Genomic DNA, 19128 nt, shown 5'->3' on the forward strand with positions numbered 1-19128 from the left:
ATGATCGCTGGTAGTATTTGAATTTATGTGTATTTGTACACATTATATGTTTAAAAAACAAATTCCTAGGGGTGAGGATCTGCATAATTCTTAGCTTGGGATAGAGGAATAAGATAGTGTATTGTCTTTGGAGAGACTGGAAAAAGCAAAAGAAAAGGCTAGTGAAGAGTCTTTACCTGGGACTGGGGTTCTAAGAGCCCTCATGGGTAGTTTCTATCTAGATAATTGATTGTGGTGTATCTCTTTTTATGGCAAAGCACCAAAGGTCTGGACAAATAACAAGTAAATTGAAAAAACTGGAGTAGAAATGGGGAGTTGAGCTTAGTGTAATATATAATAACAGTGAATAGATAAATAGAGCTTGATAGAATTTTCCTCTCTGGATTTTTTTTTTTTTTTTTTTTGAAGAATTCCTTCTATTTTGCAGTAGGAAGTACCTATATTGGAGGATAATATTCTGGAGCCATTAAAGTTCAGATATCAGATTATTAACACTAAAATCTAAATGTCAAATGTGTTATACTATAAAGTCCACCTTCAAAGTGTGAAGATGTGAGATATAAGTAGTAGATATGTCTTTTTTTTTTTTTCATTGAAGTATAGTCAGTTTACAATGTGTCAATTTCTGGTATTTTTTTTAAATTGAAGTGTAGTCAGTTTATAATATTCTATCAATTTATGGTGATATGTCTTAAATAAATCCTCTGATAGGTGCTCTTCCTGGAAAAAATTAATTTTTTTCATTTTCAGTATTTTATTTAATGTTTTATTGCATTAACAATTCTTAAAAGAAAAAATAGTTATGTATAACTGAGTAGCAGATCTTTTAAAGCCTTGAAAAAATTATTTTTTTAAAGAAGATTGTGCCAGTTCTTTCATAGAGTTGTTTTGAGGGATTGAGTCATGTTTTAAAGAAGCTGTTTGCCCCTTGCTAATCAGATTATGATTGATGCTTGTTTTGGGGGAGCATAATGGGCCAAGTGGTTTTAGCTTGGAAAGCTTTAGGGATGAAAACCAAAACACTGAAAAAAAAAATGTATATACTACTTGATAGTCTATACTAGAGTCTTTATAAATAAGTCAGGAATCAATAAATTCACTTTTAATTTAAAGTAGACCTCATAATTCCAAATAAAGCAATGATAGATGGGAAGAAATGATAAAAATCAAGAATGGAAAGAATATTAACAGTCAGGAAACCTGAGTTCTAACTCTGGTTCTGTCCCTACCTTTCTGGAGGATTTTAGGCCTTATCGTTTTCCCATTTTTTCTCTCATTTCTAAAACAGAATTGGATTACATAAATTTTGGAGTCCATTTTAGCTCCAAGACTTATTGGGTTATAACTTTAAAACTGAATATTCTTTGTAATTTTCTTTCTATATTTTAGTCTTTCTGTTAGTAGCTTTTCTTGTGTTGTGGGCTTCTTTATATCTTCTATCAACTGATAAGCAAAACTCTAGGATTAAATTAAAAATTGTTTTGACAGCCAATTGTCAAGATATGTTAAAATATCTTAGATTTATACAGCAATTGTGAACCCCTTTGACAAATGGAGATGCACATCTAGTATTTGGGTAGCCTACCTTTTTTAAAATCTATTTTTGTATATAGTGGCTAACATTTGTAAATCTCAGACTCCCAAATTTATCCCCTCCCACCCTTGTTTCTTCCTTTCTTTCCCTGGTAACCAAAAAAAAAAAAAAAAAGGACACTATGAACTCATCTACAAAACAGAAACAGACTCACAGACTGGGTACCCCTTTTTATTTTGCTTAAGTGCATCAAACTGTAAATGTTTACTTCTCCTAGAAGCAACAGGGTCAGATACTAGTAATCATTTTTAAAAATGGCTTCAATGCTACCTTTCTTTTCTGAGAACTTAATTTATTTCCCCATAAGATATTGATAGCTAATGTTCTGGGTATTAGAAAGGAACAAAGGAACCCTATATAGTTTGAAGAGAAGATCAAATTGTTTTGATTCAGATACAATAGGTACACTAGTGAAAGGAAAGACCTCATGATTATAATGATGGAAAATGATTTAGCTTCATTGAGTGAATAAGTGTCTGAAAAGGAAAATAAAGTAGGTTGTCTAGATAAGAGGTGACTTAAGAGTAGTATAGGGTTTTGCAGTGGTTTTATGGTTTTTTATTTGAAAAATGTGAATTGTGTTTAACATAAACATGAGAATTTATGAGGGAAATGGGAAGAAAAGTTTGAGGTTTTTGGAGAACATTTACCTAATTAAGAATTGTTCTTCTGAGTCTTCATTTTTATCCTCCTCCATTTTCTTCCTCCCAGAAGGAAGTTGATCGTAATCTGAAAAGTTTGATAGATTAACAAGATTGAAATTTAAGTATGGTATATATTGAATTATGATTTGTTCAGGGCTTAAGTCAATTTCAGGTATGAATATCTCAAGTATGAATTTCTTGGGTAGATAATTCTCAAGTATGAATTTCTTTTCTAGCAATCGCAGAGCCTGTTTTTGCTGTGGTCAAAGCTGACTGATAAACTGTGGTTTAAGTCAACTTATACAAAAATATCTTCAACCCTGATGGTCGAAACAAGAAATCTTTTTGGGGTAGTTGGAGCTGAAAGCAGGTTAGGCATCTATTAAACATCACAGAACAGGTTAAACTGTGGTTTGAAGAAGTGATTATTCCCTCACATTTTAACTGAGTTTATTTGCCTAAGTCTTCAAAATGGGACTTATAGTATCAAGTGAGGCTGTTTGGTTCTTCTAAAAACATGTTCTTTTTTACCCCCCTAACAAATTACCAGACTTTATACCAGGGACATGCTCTTTTTTTAAAGCTCTCTAAGAGTGTAACCATTTATCAAAACAGTCTGTCACCAAATGTGTTACTTTTAAAATTGACATTTGTAACATTTGGGAAAGTTAATAATTCAAGTTTCTATCCTCAAGGATTCAGATTGACTATTTTTCTTTCCTTTTTTTGTGTCTGTTAACTTACAGTGATATAATGGTATGCCCTAATAATTTTAAATGCAGAGTTTGGTGTACCTCTTGACCATCTATTTTGTTGAAAACTGATTTTCCCAAGGTACTGGCAGAATATCAACTGATAAGTAATGTAGTCTATATATCTTCAATATGAAATGAAGAACTAAAAAGCCTCCTTAGAGTCTAGTTCTGTAGTTTTTTAATAGCTAAAGATTTTCTTTTTTAACTATTTGTTTATTATCTTTGTTAGATGCTTTCCTGACTTGTTATTTTATGCCCTGTTTTAATAAAAACAAAACTTTCTGAGTAAAATATTGAGAAGTTTCACATCTAGTAACTGAGTTAACTGAACACAGAGCCTTCAATTGGTTAGAGATCTTTAGAGATAATCTACTTGGATATATTACTTCTGCAGATATCCAAAATCTGATAAGTCAGGAAACAAACTTGGTTCAGAATTCTGAAATGCTGACACAAAATGATATTTGGGTGGGCTGGCCAGTCCCCCTTCGCTTTTTTTCTGTCTGTTTCTGCTTTTTTCCTTAGGTCTGCACCTGTTCAGCATTTGGCAGGATGGCAAGAGGAGGAGCAGCAGGGTGAAACTGACACAGTTCTGGTGAGTTTCACTTTGCTGCTCCTCCTGATTCTCAGGGAAAGAATTTTGTTACTTTCTATTGGAAAACGTCCATCTCCAAGTGAATCATTAAGATGAGATGACAATATTATTCCTTTTGGATTGACTCACTATTTGTATGTGTTCTACTTACTCCAGTCTGCTGCGGCTCTTTGTGTTGGAGTTGGGAGTTTTGCTGATCCGGATGACCTACCCGGGCTGGCACACTTTTTGGAACACAGTAAGATCTTTGTAAACTGTCATTCCTGGGTGTGTTTTTTCCTCCAAATCTGTATGAATTGATTTCAAAGATAAGTAACTGGTTTGGTAGAATTATGACATGTTTAATAAGAAAAAAGACTAAGAAAAAAATCATTATGAATATCACCAGGGAAGACTTAATTTTGATCTCTTTGAGTTTACTTGCTTTGAGGATTAGAGTGAAACCACTTAGAATACTAAAATGTAGGCTTTATTATTCAGGTACGGTAAGACCAACACGTAAGGAGAAAAATTGCTAATCTCTAGGAATTCAGGTTGTAGTCTTGGAAGGGTCAGTATCTTACACAGTTGGCAAGGCCCCAAGATGTCAAAGCATCAGAAATACAGAAAAGAAAAAAGCATGATTAATACCAAAGCAAAGCAGAAAAAATTCAATTTAATTATGAATGTACCTAAGTACAACCTATGTAGATGCTGTAGTTATGAGTACCTAAATCTGTATTTGTTTTCCTGAATTACTTATTTTTTATGTTCTGGTTTTCTAAGCTATTGAGGATAAACTTACCACCTTATCAGTTTTTATAGTAGAAATTAATCTGCATATATGTCTATGTTTATTTTAACCTTTTTACAAATAAATTATATGTGTCTTTCATTAAAAATAAAATGTTTCATTTTTGAGTATAAAAGTAATGTGTGAGCTTTATAGAAAATTAGAAAAACAAAACATAATAAAGAAAGTAAGTATTATCCAGAAATAGCCATTGTTCATGTATTGGTATATTTTCTTCCAGGTTTTTTTTTTTTTTTTTTTTTTGCATATGAGAAATTTTATCCTTGTTAGTAAAAACATTGTCTATATTTTTGTGTTCTTTCCACTTAGTGGTGTTCATGGGTAGTTTGAAATATCCAGATGAGAATGGGTTTGATGCTTTCCTGAAGAAACACGGGGGTAGTGATAATGCTTCAACTGATTGTGAACGTACAGTCTTTCAGTTTGATGTCCAGAGAAAATACTTCAAGGAAGCCCTGGATAGGTAACTAACTAAAAATATATTTTTATTTTGATTATCTAATGCCACCTTACAAATAGAAATATTGGGCATTGTTATGTGGTGTTTGTTTTCAAGTAGTACTCTAATTCTGTAGAGTTGTCACAATACTTTATTTGGAGAAAAGGGCAAACTATAAATATACCTTGATTCTTGTTCTGTAATACTTAGTCTTTGCATTAAAGATTAAACTGAAATACTTTAAATACTTTTTGAGTTTTGTAAACAGTGTAGTCTCTGTTGACTCACTGTTGCAGTTATTTTTCCTAATTTAGTAGGAAATACAGAAAAACAGAGACAAAAAAAGAGATAAGATTGCTTCTGGTTTTATAATCTTTAGATCACTATTTTGGAATATAACCATGTATATTTATAGTATATATGGGATCAGCTTGTTCATATCTTTATATTTTTAAATAAGATATATCATTTTTATATATAATTTTATAATTTATAAACATGATTTTCTGTTCAGCCAGTCACAAATTATTGGATAGCTGAATTGTTTCCAGTTTTCTAGTATTGTAATGCTATGATAAATACCCTAATCTTTGTGTACGTTCTTAATTATTTCTTTTAGTTAAGTTCTAAGGAGTGAAATTGCTGAGTATTTTTGCATGCATATTTTTAAAGCTTTTTTTGGTATACTCACTGCAAAATTGCCTTCTAGAAAGTTTATGTTAGTGCATTAGTAGAGCTTTGATATCCCAAGATTACAGACCAAAATCTACACTAGAAAAAAGTGGTATACCAAGTTCTAGATAAATGTAAGATTGAAATCTAAAAAAAGAAATCTTGAGTTTGGTTACTATAATGTAAGCTCTGAAGGCAGAGATTTTGGTCTATTTTTTGTTGATATATCTCCAGTATCAAGAATTTGGCAGTCACTCAGATATTTCTTGAATGAATTAATACAGTTTCTTTATAGAAAAAAATAAAATCAAAACACAAATAACAAAAACATTTCTCAAAACATGACAAAGTTCCAATTTTATTAAAGAAATTGTCTCATCCTTTAAAATACTAATTTGACGTGGGGTAAATTCCTATATGTTGAAACCATATGCCATTATTTTCAATGGAATAAATATTTGTGTTTTTAAACCCCCAAATTAACAAATTTTTTCCATTAATTTTTTGGCATTAAAACAAGGCCAAAATCCCATTAAGACTGACACAATTACTTTGATAGTAGCATTTATAATAGGATACAACATAGTGGTTTTTCTTCATTAATCTAAAATATGGCTGTCTACTTGTATTGAATGAACTACTTTATAGCTCTTGTTTTGTTTGTTTTGTTTTTGTTTTTGTTTTTGTTTTTGTTTTTGTTTTTGTTTTTGTTTTTGTTTTTGTTTGTGGAGGTACTGGAGATTATGCCTTGGACCTCATGTATGCTATGCATGCACTCTATCTCTGAGCTACACCCACCCCTTAGAATTTACCTTCTTAACTTTTTTTTTTTAAATCCAGGTACTGGGGATTGAACCCAGGACCTTGTGCATGCTAGGTGTGCACTATATATAACTCTTTTAATCACATACTTAAGGACATGCTCACAGCACATACATTTGATACTCAGTGTTTACCTAATTAAAAAATTAATTCCAAAATAACAAACAAAAGATTAGAGGCCAAAGAAATTAATGAAGGCAATACAAATGATGCCCTAAATTATCTTTCTTGTAAACGTAGAAAACCAGGAATACTCTGAAGATGACTGCATGTTTGTTCTTGCTTCAAAGTTCTTAGATCCTAAGTTTCACGACAGATAGGTCTTTATGTATGAAGAAAGCTTAAGTAATAGACAAGTTGAATTTCTGTGACTTTATATTTGGTTATATCCAAATATAAAGATGGGAAAAACTCACTTCATTGGAAAAAAGAATAGGCAAAGGATTTGTTGAATAAATTCTGACCACCTCAAAGATGATGAAATCCAATTCCCTCCGAGTTCACATTTTTTATCAGTATCTTGAATCATTTAAGTAAAAAGTTGAGGAAATGACTGAATGTTTACTCTAGTAATTAAATGAGAATGGAAGCTGCTTTTGCCTTGGTGACATTTCAGTAAATTTGAACTTTGGTTAATCAGTATTTCAGGGCAAAAGCAAGAATTATTGGAGCCCAGGATGTTCACAAAGTGGGCTATCTAAAAGGAGACCCTTCTCTTAATAAACTGGGACTCCAAAAGGCTTCACCCTCAGCTTGAGGAAATGGATTTGCCATCCTGAGGAATTAGAGGCTACTTTCAAAATGTCAGAGTTTTGTAGTGAACCTTAAGTCTTGATTGTGATTTAACATGGTCCAGAACTGGTACTGTTCTCAGATGCCCAAGAGATGCAAATACAAATCCTCTCAAAAGGAAAGTGTCTTTATCCTGTGCTGTACAGTGCTCCTATGAATAATTTTTCAAGTAGAGCGACCAGTATTCAGTCATACATAAGCAGGCACACAAGAAAACAAAACAACATGAGTGAGAACAGAAAACAGAAAAAGATTTGTAATATTTAGACATTGGAATGGTTAAATAGAATTACAGAAATGATTTATTTTTAAAGAAATAAGAGACAAGTTTGAATACAGTTATAAGTAATAGGAAAGTACAAAATGTGACCTGTGAGATTTGAAATATAAAAATGAGAAAGTGTTTTGAACTGAGACATGATAATTGAAATTGAAACCCAGTGGGCAAGTTTAAGAAATGAGTAGATGTAGCTGAAGATAGAATTAGTGAATTGGAAGACAGACCAAAAGTAATGGCAACTAAAGCATAAACAGAAAAAAAAAAAGATCAGCAATACAGGAGAAAAGAAGAAGAGGCATAGAGGACAGAGTGAAAATATGCAATATATATTTTCTTGGAGTCCTAGAATAAGTGGAGAAAAAAATGGAGTAATAAAATATTTGAATGGTTGATCACTGGAAATTTTCCAGAACATCAAATAAGAGGTTAAAAGAAGTCTAACAAATTCCAAAAGTATATCTTTAAAGAAATCCACATGTAGATAGACATAGTGATACTGCAGAAAACCAAATATAGAAAATCTTTGATAAAAGGGCAGAATTCTTTCAAAGGAATATTAGTTAGTCTGATGGATGACTTTTCAACAGCAGTAGTGAAAGTTAAAAGTTAGTGGCATAGCTGCAATAACCTGAAAGAAAATAACTACCAACCACAAATTTACATCAAGCATAAAATGTCTTTTAAGAATGATTGTAAAATAGACTTTAGACACACAATTTGTGTCACCAAGCAAGTTACCAAAGGGAATTCTAAATAATTTATTTCAGACAGAAGGAAAATATAGGTCAGAGATTCAAAAAACAAAAAACAAAACAAAAAAAAACCAACCAAAAATATATATAGATAAATATAAAACATAGTGTAAGTGTGTTCTTTGTAAATTTAACTGTATAAAGCAAAAATTATAAATCTGTGTTGACAGGCATATAATGTATAAAGACATAATATAATGTATAAAAGATAGGCATATAATGTACAAAGACATATATGGCAATAATAGCATAAAGGAGGAGAGAAAAAATATACAGGAGCAAAGTTTTTGTATATTGAAGTTTTAAGTTGGTATTAATTCAAAATTGATTGTTAAAAGCCAAGATGTTAGTTAAGAAATAGTTAAGAAAACCTGAGACTTTTAATAAATAGCAAAGGCAGATGTCAGTCCTGTCTTATCAATAATTAAGTTAAATATAAGTAGATTAACCATTCCAGTTAAAAGACAGATAGATATTGGCAGATTGGGTAAAGAAACATGATTCAGCTATATGTGCTGTTGGTGAGAGACACTTTAGATTACAGTAGACCAATAGATTGTCAATAGAAGGATAAAAAAAGATATACCATATAAATAGTAGTTAAAAGGGAGCTGGAGTGGCCGAACTAATATCAGACAAAACAGACATTAAGATGAAACTTGTCACTAGAGACCAGGGAATTTTATGATAGAATAAAAGGATCAATTCATCAAGTAGGTATAACAATTATAAACATACATTCATCTGTCAAAAGAGCCCCAAATATATATAAAGCAAAGGCTGACAGAATTGAGGGGAGAAATACACAACTCAATACTATTAGTTGCAAATGTAAATATCCCACTTTGGAGAAAGAATAAAACAAGTTGGTCGATTAGCAGGAATAGAAGGCATGAACAAGAGTATAAACCAGTAGATATCTATAGAACACTTCACCCCAAATTGGCAAGATACACGTTTCTCAAGTGCAGCATGGATTTTTCTCCAGCATAGATATATATTAGGTCATAAGATAATTCCTAAGAAGTTTGAAAGGGGATGAAATTATACAGAGTATGTTCTCTAATTATAATGGAATGAAATCAGAAATCAGTAACAGAGGGAAATTTGGGAAATTCCACAAGTCTGTAGAAATTAAACAACACATCCCTAAATAATCAGTAGATCAAAGAGGAAATGACAAGAGAAATTAAAAAATACTTAGAGACTAATGAAAATGAAAACAACATACAAAAATTTATGGGATGCATCAAAAGCAGTGGTCAGAGTGGAATTTATAGCTGTAAACACTTCCATTAAAAAAGATCTCATGTCAACCTAAACTTCCATCTTAATTAAACAAGGCAAAGATGAACAATCTAAACCCAAATAAGCAGAAGGAAGGACCAATAAAAATTTGAAGAGAAATAATTGAAACATAGAATAGAAAAACAATAGAGAAAAAAAAACAAAAACAAAAGTTGGTTATTTGAAAAGTTGAACAAAATTGACAAACCTTCAGCTATACTGCCAGGAAAAAACAAAGACTCAAAGATTATTAAAATCAGGGATGAAAGAGTGAACATTAGTATGATCTTACCAAAATAAAAAGGACTATAGTAGAATACTGTAAATGATTGTATGCCAACAAATAGATAACTGATATGAAATGGACAATTTTCCAGAAAGACACAAACTATTGAGACTAACTCAAAAGGACAGAAACCAAATAGATCTATGATAAGAGATTGGATTGGTAATCACAAACTTACCAAATGAAAAGTATGGACCCAGATGACCTCACTGGTGAATTCTACCAAACATTTAAAGAATTAATACTAATGCTTCATAAACTCTTCCAAAAAATAGGAGAGACACTTCCTAACACATTGTATGAAGCCAGTATTACTCTGATATCAAAACTAGACAGTGCACAAGAAAAAACTAAAAATCAGTATCCGTTAGGAATATAAATGCAAAAATTCTCAACAAAATACAACAAAACCGAATCCAGCAACCTGTAAAAAGGATTATACACCCCAGCTGAGATTTCTCAAGATTGTAAAATTAATTCACCATACCAACCAACAATGTAATATGCCATATTAATAGAAGAAAGGACAAAAAACAAATTCCAAAAATAATCTTAATATAAACAGAAGCAGCATTTAACAAAATCCAGCACCTTTTCATGGTAAAATACTGTAAACTAGGAATAAAAGGGAACTTCCTCAACTTGATAAAGGGCATCTATGAATAACCCACAACTAACATCATACTTAATGGTAAAATATTGGAAGTGTTTCCCTAAAGATCAGGATCAAGATGTCAGCTCTCTCTACCTATAATCAACATTGTAGTTGAGATTTTAGCTAGGACTATTAGATATGAAAATGAAATAAAAGACATGCATATTGGAAAAGAAGTAAAACTATCTCTTTGCAGATGGCATAATCTTGTGCAGATAATTCTCATTATTTGTGGAGAATTTGCCTATTCACTAAAATTTATTTATAGTTCCAAATTCAATACTCTTGATGTTTTTGCAGTCATTCACGGACATGTAAAAAAATTTGAAAATTGTGAAGAAAATAAGTTGCCCGACACACACATTCTAATCTGAGGTCGATCAAGGCAACACTCTGCCTTTTTGTTTCATCTTCCATGCAGAAGGATGCTGACACTAGGGGACAGTACAATATACTAAAAGAAGCTCCAGCTCTGGAGCCAGTGGAGTTTATGTGGAGTTTGAATCCCAGCTTTGGTATCCATTAGTGAAGTGGCCTTAGGCAGGTTCCTTAACACTTCTGAACCTCGTTCTCTCTTTTGTGAAATAAAGGAAAGAGAATCTACTAGAGTGAGATACCTTTAGGATTAAGATCATAATGTTTGTGTCCCTCTGTGTATTATCCCTAGCAATTGGTTCAGTATTTCCTAATTCAGTAGTTATGACAACTTTAGAGAACATAACTACTACAAATAACAAAAACTCACTGTATGTGGATAATCCTACAGATTTCACAAGTGAACTATTAGAGCTAATATCAAGTTCAACAAGGTTGCAAGATCAAGATCAATGTATAAAAATCAATGGTGTTTTTATACACTAGCAATGAAAAAATCCAAAAATGAAATTAAGAAAAAATTCTTTTTGCAATAACATTAAAAAGAATGAAATACTTAGGAAAAAGTTGAACAAAAAAGGTACATGTATTTTGGGGGGAGGAGTAATTAATAGAGGTACTGGGAGTTGAACCTAGAACCTTGTGCATACTAAGCATGCACTCTGCCACTGAGCTGTACCCTCCCCCCAAATTAATATTGTTAAGATGCCAGTATGTCCCAAATTGGTCTACAGATTCAACTTAATTCTTATCAAAAATTCAGCTGCCTTTTTTGATGAAATTGATAAAACTGATTCTAAAATTCATATAGAAAGGAAGAGACCAAGAATAGCCAAACTTGAGAAAGAACAAAGTTGAAGGACTCACTCGGTTCAAAACTTACTCAATTCTTTGGTAATCAAGGCAACATGGTACTGGCCTGAGCATAAACATATAGATCAGTGGAATAGAATTGAGACTCCAGAAATAAACCATTACATTTATGGTCAGTCTCAAGGATGCCAAGACAATTCAATAGGAGAGAGTAGTTTTTCAGCAAATGATAGTACTGGGACAACTGGATATCCACATGTGAAAGAATGAATTTGGACCCTGTATTCATACCATATACAAATATTAACAAATTGAGTTATATACTTAAGTGTAAGAGCAAAAACTGTAAAACTCTAAGGAAAACATAGGCATAATTAATTCTTTGACATTGGACTTGGCAATAGTTTTTCAGATATGGTAACAAAAGCAGACACAACAAAGGAAAAACCAGATACATTGGACTTCATTAAAATTAAAAACTTTTTTGCTTTAGAGTGCCCTATGAAGGAAGTGAAAAGACTACTCATAGAATGGAAGAAAATACTTAAAAAATCATATATCTGGTGAGGTGCTAGTATCCAGAATATATACAGAACACCTACAGCTCAACAATAAGAAGACAAATAACCCAGTTTTAAGAGGGGCAAAGGACCTGAATAGACATTTCTCCAGAGAAGATATGCAGGTCGCCAATAAGCACATGAAAAGATGTTTAACATCATTAGTCACTAGTGAAGTGAAAATCAAAATTACAATAAGATACTTCAAAAAGAGGAACATTAACAATTGTTGGTGAATGTGTGGATAAATTGGGACTGTCATACATTGCTGGTGGTGCAGCTATGTTAGAAAACAGAGAAGTTCCACAAGAGTTAACATATGACCGAGCAATTCCACTCTTAGTATACATACCCTAGAGAATTGAAAACGTGTCTACACAAAAACTTTTGTGTGAATTCATGCAACATTATTCATAATAGGTCGAAAGTAGAAACAACCTATATGTTAATCCACTGATGAGTGGTTAAATAAAATGTGGCATATCCATACACAGGAATATTTCTTGGCAATAAGAAAGGAATGAAATTCTGGTACATGATGAACATGAATGACTCTTGAAAATATTATGCTAAGTGAAAGGGGCCAAACACAAAAGTCTCCATAATGTGATTCCATTTATATGAAATGTCCAGAATAGGCAAATTCCTAGAGACCAAAGGTAGGTTAGTGTTTGCCAGGGGCTAGGAGGATGGTAGAATGGTGAATGACTGTTAATAGGTACAGTATTTATTTTTGGGTTAATGAAAATTTTCTGAAATTAGACAGTTGGTAATTACAATCCTGTGAATGTAATAAAATCCACTTATGCATTTTAAAAGGAAGATTTTATGGTATGTGAATTATTTCTCAATAGAAACAACAAACAGTTTTAAGAAAGCTATATGTTGGTTCTTTGAAAAAAATGACAAAATAGATAAACCTTTCATGAGACTGGTCAAGAGAATATGAGAAAAAGAGAAAGAATATGACATAATTTGACAGATATTGAAAATACAATGTTTTGATCAACCTATGTCTGTAAATGAAAAAACTAGGTGAAGTATATGAATTCTTAGTAATATAATTTATAAAACCCACATAAGAAAAATAAGTTAAAAGTTTGCATAATCTCATAAACATTAAAGAAATGAATCAGTAATGAAAAATCTTCTCAAAAATAAACTTCTTTTGTTTAGAATTCTACAAATAACTGAAGGAAGAAATAATTCCTCCCTCACTAATGAAGGTAACATAACCTTGATATGAGAAAGTATAATATAAGGAAAAATACAAACTAGACTCACGAACAGCCATATATAATAAGGCTGATATGGCAGTACTGAGTTGGGTTCATCCTAGAAATACGAGGTAGGGTTAACAGAAAATCAGTGCTGTTCATCACACTGTCAGATTGAAGAAGAAAACCACACCTCAGGAAAAAAATTACATGATGAAATTCAGTATCTATTCATAAAGATGCTCTTAGCCAATAGAGTACATGGCAGCTTTCTCAATATGATATTTGATATTTTAAACCAAACCTTATATTTAATGGTGAAACCTTGAAAGACTTCACGTTATGATCAGGAACAAGACAGATGTAGGTTATGATCGCTTCTTTTCATCATTCTGTTAGTAAGGCAAGAAGGAAAAATAAGCAAAATACACAACTGTCATAGCATATATGATTGTGAATGTACAAAATGTAAAATCTACAAATAAAAATGACTGAAATTAGTAACATAGCTTGATATATAAAAATTAAAAATGCTAATAATCAGTAACAGTTTGAAATAAAAAAAGTTTATAAAAGCTACATAAATAAGCAAGCACTCAAGAATCATTCCAGACCTCTTTATGGAGAATATGTTAAAACCTTATTGTGAGATATTTTTAAAAGTCCTAAATAAATTGAGAGAAATACTATCCATGAATTTTTTTTTAGTGGCATTAGTTCTCCCATTTAATGTATGGTGATACATCAGTGATATATCACAACCATAATCAGAAAATTTATCTAGTCTTAACTAGACAAGCTAATTCTAAGATTTATAAGGAAATGCAGAGGGCTAGGTATAGCCAAGATATTTTTGAGTTGGAAAAATAATAAGGTAGCAGGACCTGACCTCCTAGATACTAAGATTTGTTTTGTCATTGGGACGTTGTGGTGTTAGTAGTAGGGCTAGGAAAACAGACGATGAAACAGAATGTTTCCTGGAAATAGACCAAAACTTATGTGGATTTTTAATAGGGACACTATGGAACAGTGGTAGAAGGTCTTCTTAAATGATACCAAGACAGTTGAGCTTCTATAAAGAAAAGCAAAAGCAAAATTGACTCCCTACCTCACAACATACACAAAAAATCAATTCTAGGTGGATTATAAGCCAAAAAGTGAAAAGTACAACTAAAAAGTATTAGAGATAAATGTGGCTTTAGCCTTGTAAGTATTATCAAACAAGACACAAGAACAAAACATAAAGGGAAAATGATAGTACTTTATGTCATCAAAAGTTACCATAAAAAGTGTGAAAAAAGCATGTATAAAGTGGAAGAATATATTTGCAACACATACAACTAACAAAGGACTTATATTTAGAATAGCCTATATATGTAATTATATGTGACAATTTATATGTGATAATGTATGACATATAAATGGATAATTATATGTATTATTAGAATCAATAAGAAAAAATACAACCTAATAGGAAAGCCTTAAACAGGCGTTTTACAAAATAATAAACTAAAATTATTAATAAATATATAAAATGATGTTCAGCCTCATTAGGAATCAGGAAAATGCAAGTGTAAATTGATATAATCACCTTGGAAAAATTTGATGTAGAACATACGATGCATATGCTGTTACCTAAGAGTTCCTTTCTTAGACATGTGTCTAGATAAACTTGTGTGTATGTGCCCCAGTACATATTTATAAGAATGTTTACGGTAGCATTGTTTGTAATGGTTCAAACCTGAAATCAGCCCACATGTACCATCATGAGTGAATATTAAAAACATAGTGTTGAGTTAAATGAGACATCAAGAATATATATACTGTATTTCCATTTATATGAAGTTCGAAACAAAACTGTATTCTCTAGAACATGCATTCTCAGTGGGATTCATATTGTTCCTTTTGGTACTAAAAAATTGATTCTTAAAGGTGAAAAAAATGTTTGATACTATAATGGTTTGTGGCTGTCCAAAGCTTAACACTACCTGCAACATCTTCACTTAGTATTTAATTTCTTTTTGAATTTTCTCATATATCACATGAGCACCATTTATACTGACATTGAGTTCATGGAAGATATACAAAGTGTATACAAGGTCAGTGCTACAAAATTGTGGTGGAGAGATGATTGGATTTTCAAATGATTGTTTGATCTCACTTTCATCACTAGAGGTGGTGTGCATGTGTCAGTTGGTTGCCATTCGCTGTCTTGTGGATATTGTTTATGTTTAATCCTCTCTGTGCTTTTGTGTTTGGTTTTTAGAATTATATTTAATTCAACAAAAGTTATTCAGCCCATCATTAGTTATACCAAGTACTGAAAAGAAAAATATATTAATGAGTATCTAGTAGCTAATTAAGTTAAAATTTCTTCTCAGATCAAGCAAAAGTTCAAAGTTTGTTAAATATGGTAAGAAATTAATTTTTTCAATGTTTTATTTTGCTGGAAAAATGAATTTTAATTTTTTTAAAACTTGATTGCATTGCTACAATCATATAAATGGATAGTTTGTATTTGTAATTTGCATCACAATTTATATAATAAATTACATTAAATAGCAAATACAGTTATGTGAACTACTAATAGCCTTTAAAATCTTACTTAAAAAGTTAAAAAGAGTATGCTTTATACATGTTTTATTTATAAAAATGCAGCTACACATACAGTATATAAACAGACTGTATATCTCTAAAAATTTCGTATGGGAGTGATTAGAAGAAAATTTCTGAATAGGCTCCTTAGGGTTGATAATAAAAAAATGTCAAGAAACACTGGTCTAGAAATATATATATGTGGTAAAACTACAAAGAGAAGCAGAGAAGTGATTACCATAACACTCATGATACTAACTGAGGATAGGGTGGGTGCCAGGTGCTTCTAGAGTCCTGACAGTGGTCTGTTTCTTGAGCTGAGTGATGGCCACTCAGGTGTTTACCTTATAGTCTGCATGTTTATGTTTTATGTACTCTTCTGTATGGATGTTTTATAGACTTTAAAGAAATGAGGAATATTGTTTAGGTTTTACATACACATGATATGAACTAAATCTCCAACTTAGTAGATGTTGACTGATGAAAAGCTTTTACTGAACTTTTTTTTTTTTTCAGGTGGGCCCAGTTCTTCATCCATCCACTAATGATCAGAGATGCAATTGACCGAGAAGTTGAAGCTGTTGATAGTGGTAAGTGCTTTATTGTGTCTTACCACTTTTTCCTTCATTGTTCCATTATTTAGCACATTTATTATTTATCACTCTTTATATCATAAAGGGCTAAATTGAAATAGATGTATCATCTATATTCCTGAAGCCATTAAATGTCTAATTCAGTATAAATTTGAAATAAATCATAAGGATGGTAGATTTTCAGTTTTTCGGCCTTTGTTTTTTGAGGGTTTTACCATAGTGACTGATCTTTTGCAGGGCAAGAGCCTTATTCTTAAAGTTAATGCTGGGTATTAAAACTTTAAAAGTACATATACTCTTTTGCATGAAGAGACATTTTCTCTGAGGCTTTATTTTAATATGCCATCCTAATACCTAAATAGCTTATCCTTTGTTACCTCTGTGTGTTGGTGCTTTGTGGCTTAAATTTCTGTGGTTCCAAGTACAATTGTGATATATTTATGGATGAAGAAACTAAACCCCTGAGAAGGAAATGCATTTAATTTTACTTTTTGACAGTTTTTCTTATCTTTGTGATTTGAAGAATGAAAATCATAAGGAAAGCTATGTGTCTTTATAGAGTGAGGGCTCATTATAGAGCTGTGCTGTAAATATTCTTTAATTACTGAGTACCAATAAATAGCACCACTGCAGATTAACTGTGCTTTCCTTAGTTTAGCATTAGAAACATGTCATACTAGACTTTGGTGGACTTCCAGTTTATATAGGTTAGGCTTGGCTTGCAACAACTGAAGAGGTGAGTTCTCTGTACTAATTCCTCCTTTTGTAGCATTTTCCCCTTGGCTTGATTGAGTGTCTAGTCCTAATACTCATTTATAGCATTCACTACACTGAATTAACTGCAGACAGCTGGAAAGAACCTTCTGTTTTAAGTCAGCCAACTTGTGTTTTACTTACAGAAATGTCACTAACTTTGGCCCTCAATAAGAGGGTGGGATGGAGTTAGATTACTCCTGCCTCTAGTAGCTCCTTATAATCATGGAGTTACTTTCTTCATTTTTGTTACTTGCCTACCCACAGTGTCTGTTTTACCACAGGCCCAGATAAATGTTTGTTGTTTTCATGAAAAACCAAAATAACTAGAGAAAACTCTAAAAGCCTTCCATACTTTTTGGGACTCAAGAACTATATGTACTCTGTGTCTTAAATTCTTTCAAATAGGTTTTTCTTTATACACTTTCTAGGGTGGGTTGAAATTGGCATTTAAAATATTAAATATCTAATTTGATTTTACAAGTTTAATTCAGAATGTTTTATTATATTTTGAAATATGCAGAAATATATATATACCAAATACATATGTGATATGTGATATGTGTATGCATATACATACACATATGGTAGTTTTGATTTAAGATGAACTTAAATGAAATGAACTTAAGCTAAAGGCTCAGGTTTTTATTTATTTTTGGGGGGTATAATTAGGTTTATCTATCTATATCTATCTATCTGTCTAATAGAGGTTCTGTGGGTTGAGCTGAGGACCTTGTGCATGCTAAGCACGTACCCTACCACTGAGCTATACCCTCCCACCTGTTTGTTTTTCATGATAGGAGACCCAGATTTCAATTTGTGATCTGATACAGATAGCTAGCTAGGTATGTATCATTAGTTACTTAACCTTCTTAGTATGGAGGATTTACTTGAGATTAGGGTGATGGAAGAGGTCTTAAGTTTTAACTGGTGTAATAAACTAGTATTCATTAACCAGTTTTGAAAGCTCAATAATCACATGTTATTTTCTTCTGTTCAGATGTGATTGTCTTTATCATTGTCATCTTATTTGCAAGTTTTTTGTTGCCTCTATGCTTGGATGGCCCATTCAACGTAAGAGGAGTTGAAAGGGAAGTTCAAGAAACTGTCCTGGTAGATTCATTTTCCCTTTTCCTTTATTCCTCTCTACCTGCTTATGGAAGAGATTCTTTCTTTTCTAGGCTTTTACTTTTTTAACTCATTCTACTTTCATTACTTTATCACTATACCCTGCATTGATAATCTGTTTTTGGTTTTATCTTTCAAAGGAATGGTTATTCACATATGTTTATAGGCATTTATTTGCACAGTATGTACAGATAGGTCTGTTCAATGTTTTACAGTTTCCTTGAGTATGTTTAGTAACAATAGCTCATGTAAATGTCCACAGAGTAGGTTTTAAAATGAGATTAACTTATTGCTAAGTAAAGATTGTAGAGGAAAAAATTATTCTTAATGATTAGCTCTTTATTTAATGATTGTTCATACTCTTACATAAATATGTGTAATTGCCTACGTAATGTATCTTAGTGATTGAGACTGAGTATATGGCCAAAGCCTTTTTAATTGTAAGCAAGTGGTTGAGTGTGTTCTCTAAGTGCTCAGTATTTATATTCTATTTTTATCAGTTGTAGGGGGTTCTAAATCACTTTTTGTAGATACATTTATATGTCTATTAGTTTCCTGCTGCTGCTGTAACAAATTACCAGAAACTCTGTGGTTTAAAATAACAAAAACTTTTCTTAAACTTTTGGAGGTTAGAAATCTAACGTATTTCCTCAGGACTGTAGTTTTTCTTTTGGAGGCTTCAATGGAGAATCCGTTTCCTTGTCTTTTCCACCTTCTGCATGCCACCT

General features: G+C 31.8%; 1 protein-coding gene and 1 long non-coding RNA gene across 6 annotated transcripts in view; one reads left to right on the forward strand and one right to left on the reverse strand.

The window, feature by feature from the left end:
- NRDC (nardilysin convertase) overlaps nt 1-19128 on the forward strand; it is a 71412-nt gene that overhangs the window by 18316 nt on the left and 33968 nt on the right. For 3 of the 4 annotated variants that reach the window (XR_012511285.1, XM_074376499.1, XM_010951812.2), the window contains exons 3-7: nt 2475-2608; nt 3519-3588; nt 3745-3826; nt 4691-4844; nt 16443-16516. Coding sequence is in view for 3 of the 4 variants with exons in the window: in XM_074376499.1 (XP_074232600.1) it covers nt 2475-2608; nt 3519-3588; nt 3745-3826; nt 4691-4844; nt 16443-16516 (514 nt within the window). In the remaining variant the exon portion in view is untranslated. The remainder of the gene's footprint in view (nt 1-2474; nt 2609-3518; nt 3589-3744; nt 3827-4690; nt 4845-16442; nt 16517-19128) is intronic. The other variant, XM_010951813.2, reaches the window with a different exon arrangement.
- LOC123615903 (uncharacterized) overlaps nt 1-19128 on the reverse strand; it is a 40557-nt gene that overhangs the window by 445 nt on the left and 20984 nt on the right. Inside the window, exons 2-4 of one of the 2 annotated variants that reach the window (XR_006723717.2) lie at nt 13636-13723; nt 3740-3875; nt 2245-2323 (exon numbers count right to left, since the gene is read on the reverse strand). This is a non-coding gene — a long non-coding RNA (uncharacterized LOC123615903). The remainder of the gene's footprint in view (nt 1-2244; nt 2324-3739; nt 3876-13635; nt 13724-19128) is intronic. The other variant, XR_006723716.2, reaches the window with a different exon arrangement.

Source organism: Camelus bactrianus, chromosome 13 (assembly GCF_048773025.1).
Source record: "Camelus bactrianus isolate YW-2024 breed Bactrian camel chromosome 13, ASM4877302v1, whole genome shotgun sequence".
Classification (NCBI taxonomy): domain Eukaryota; kingdom Metazoa; phylum Chordata; class Mammalia; order Artiodactyla; family Camelidae; genus Camelus; species Camelus bactrianus.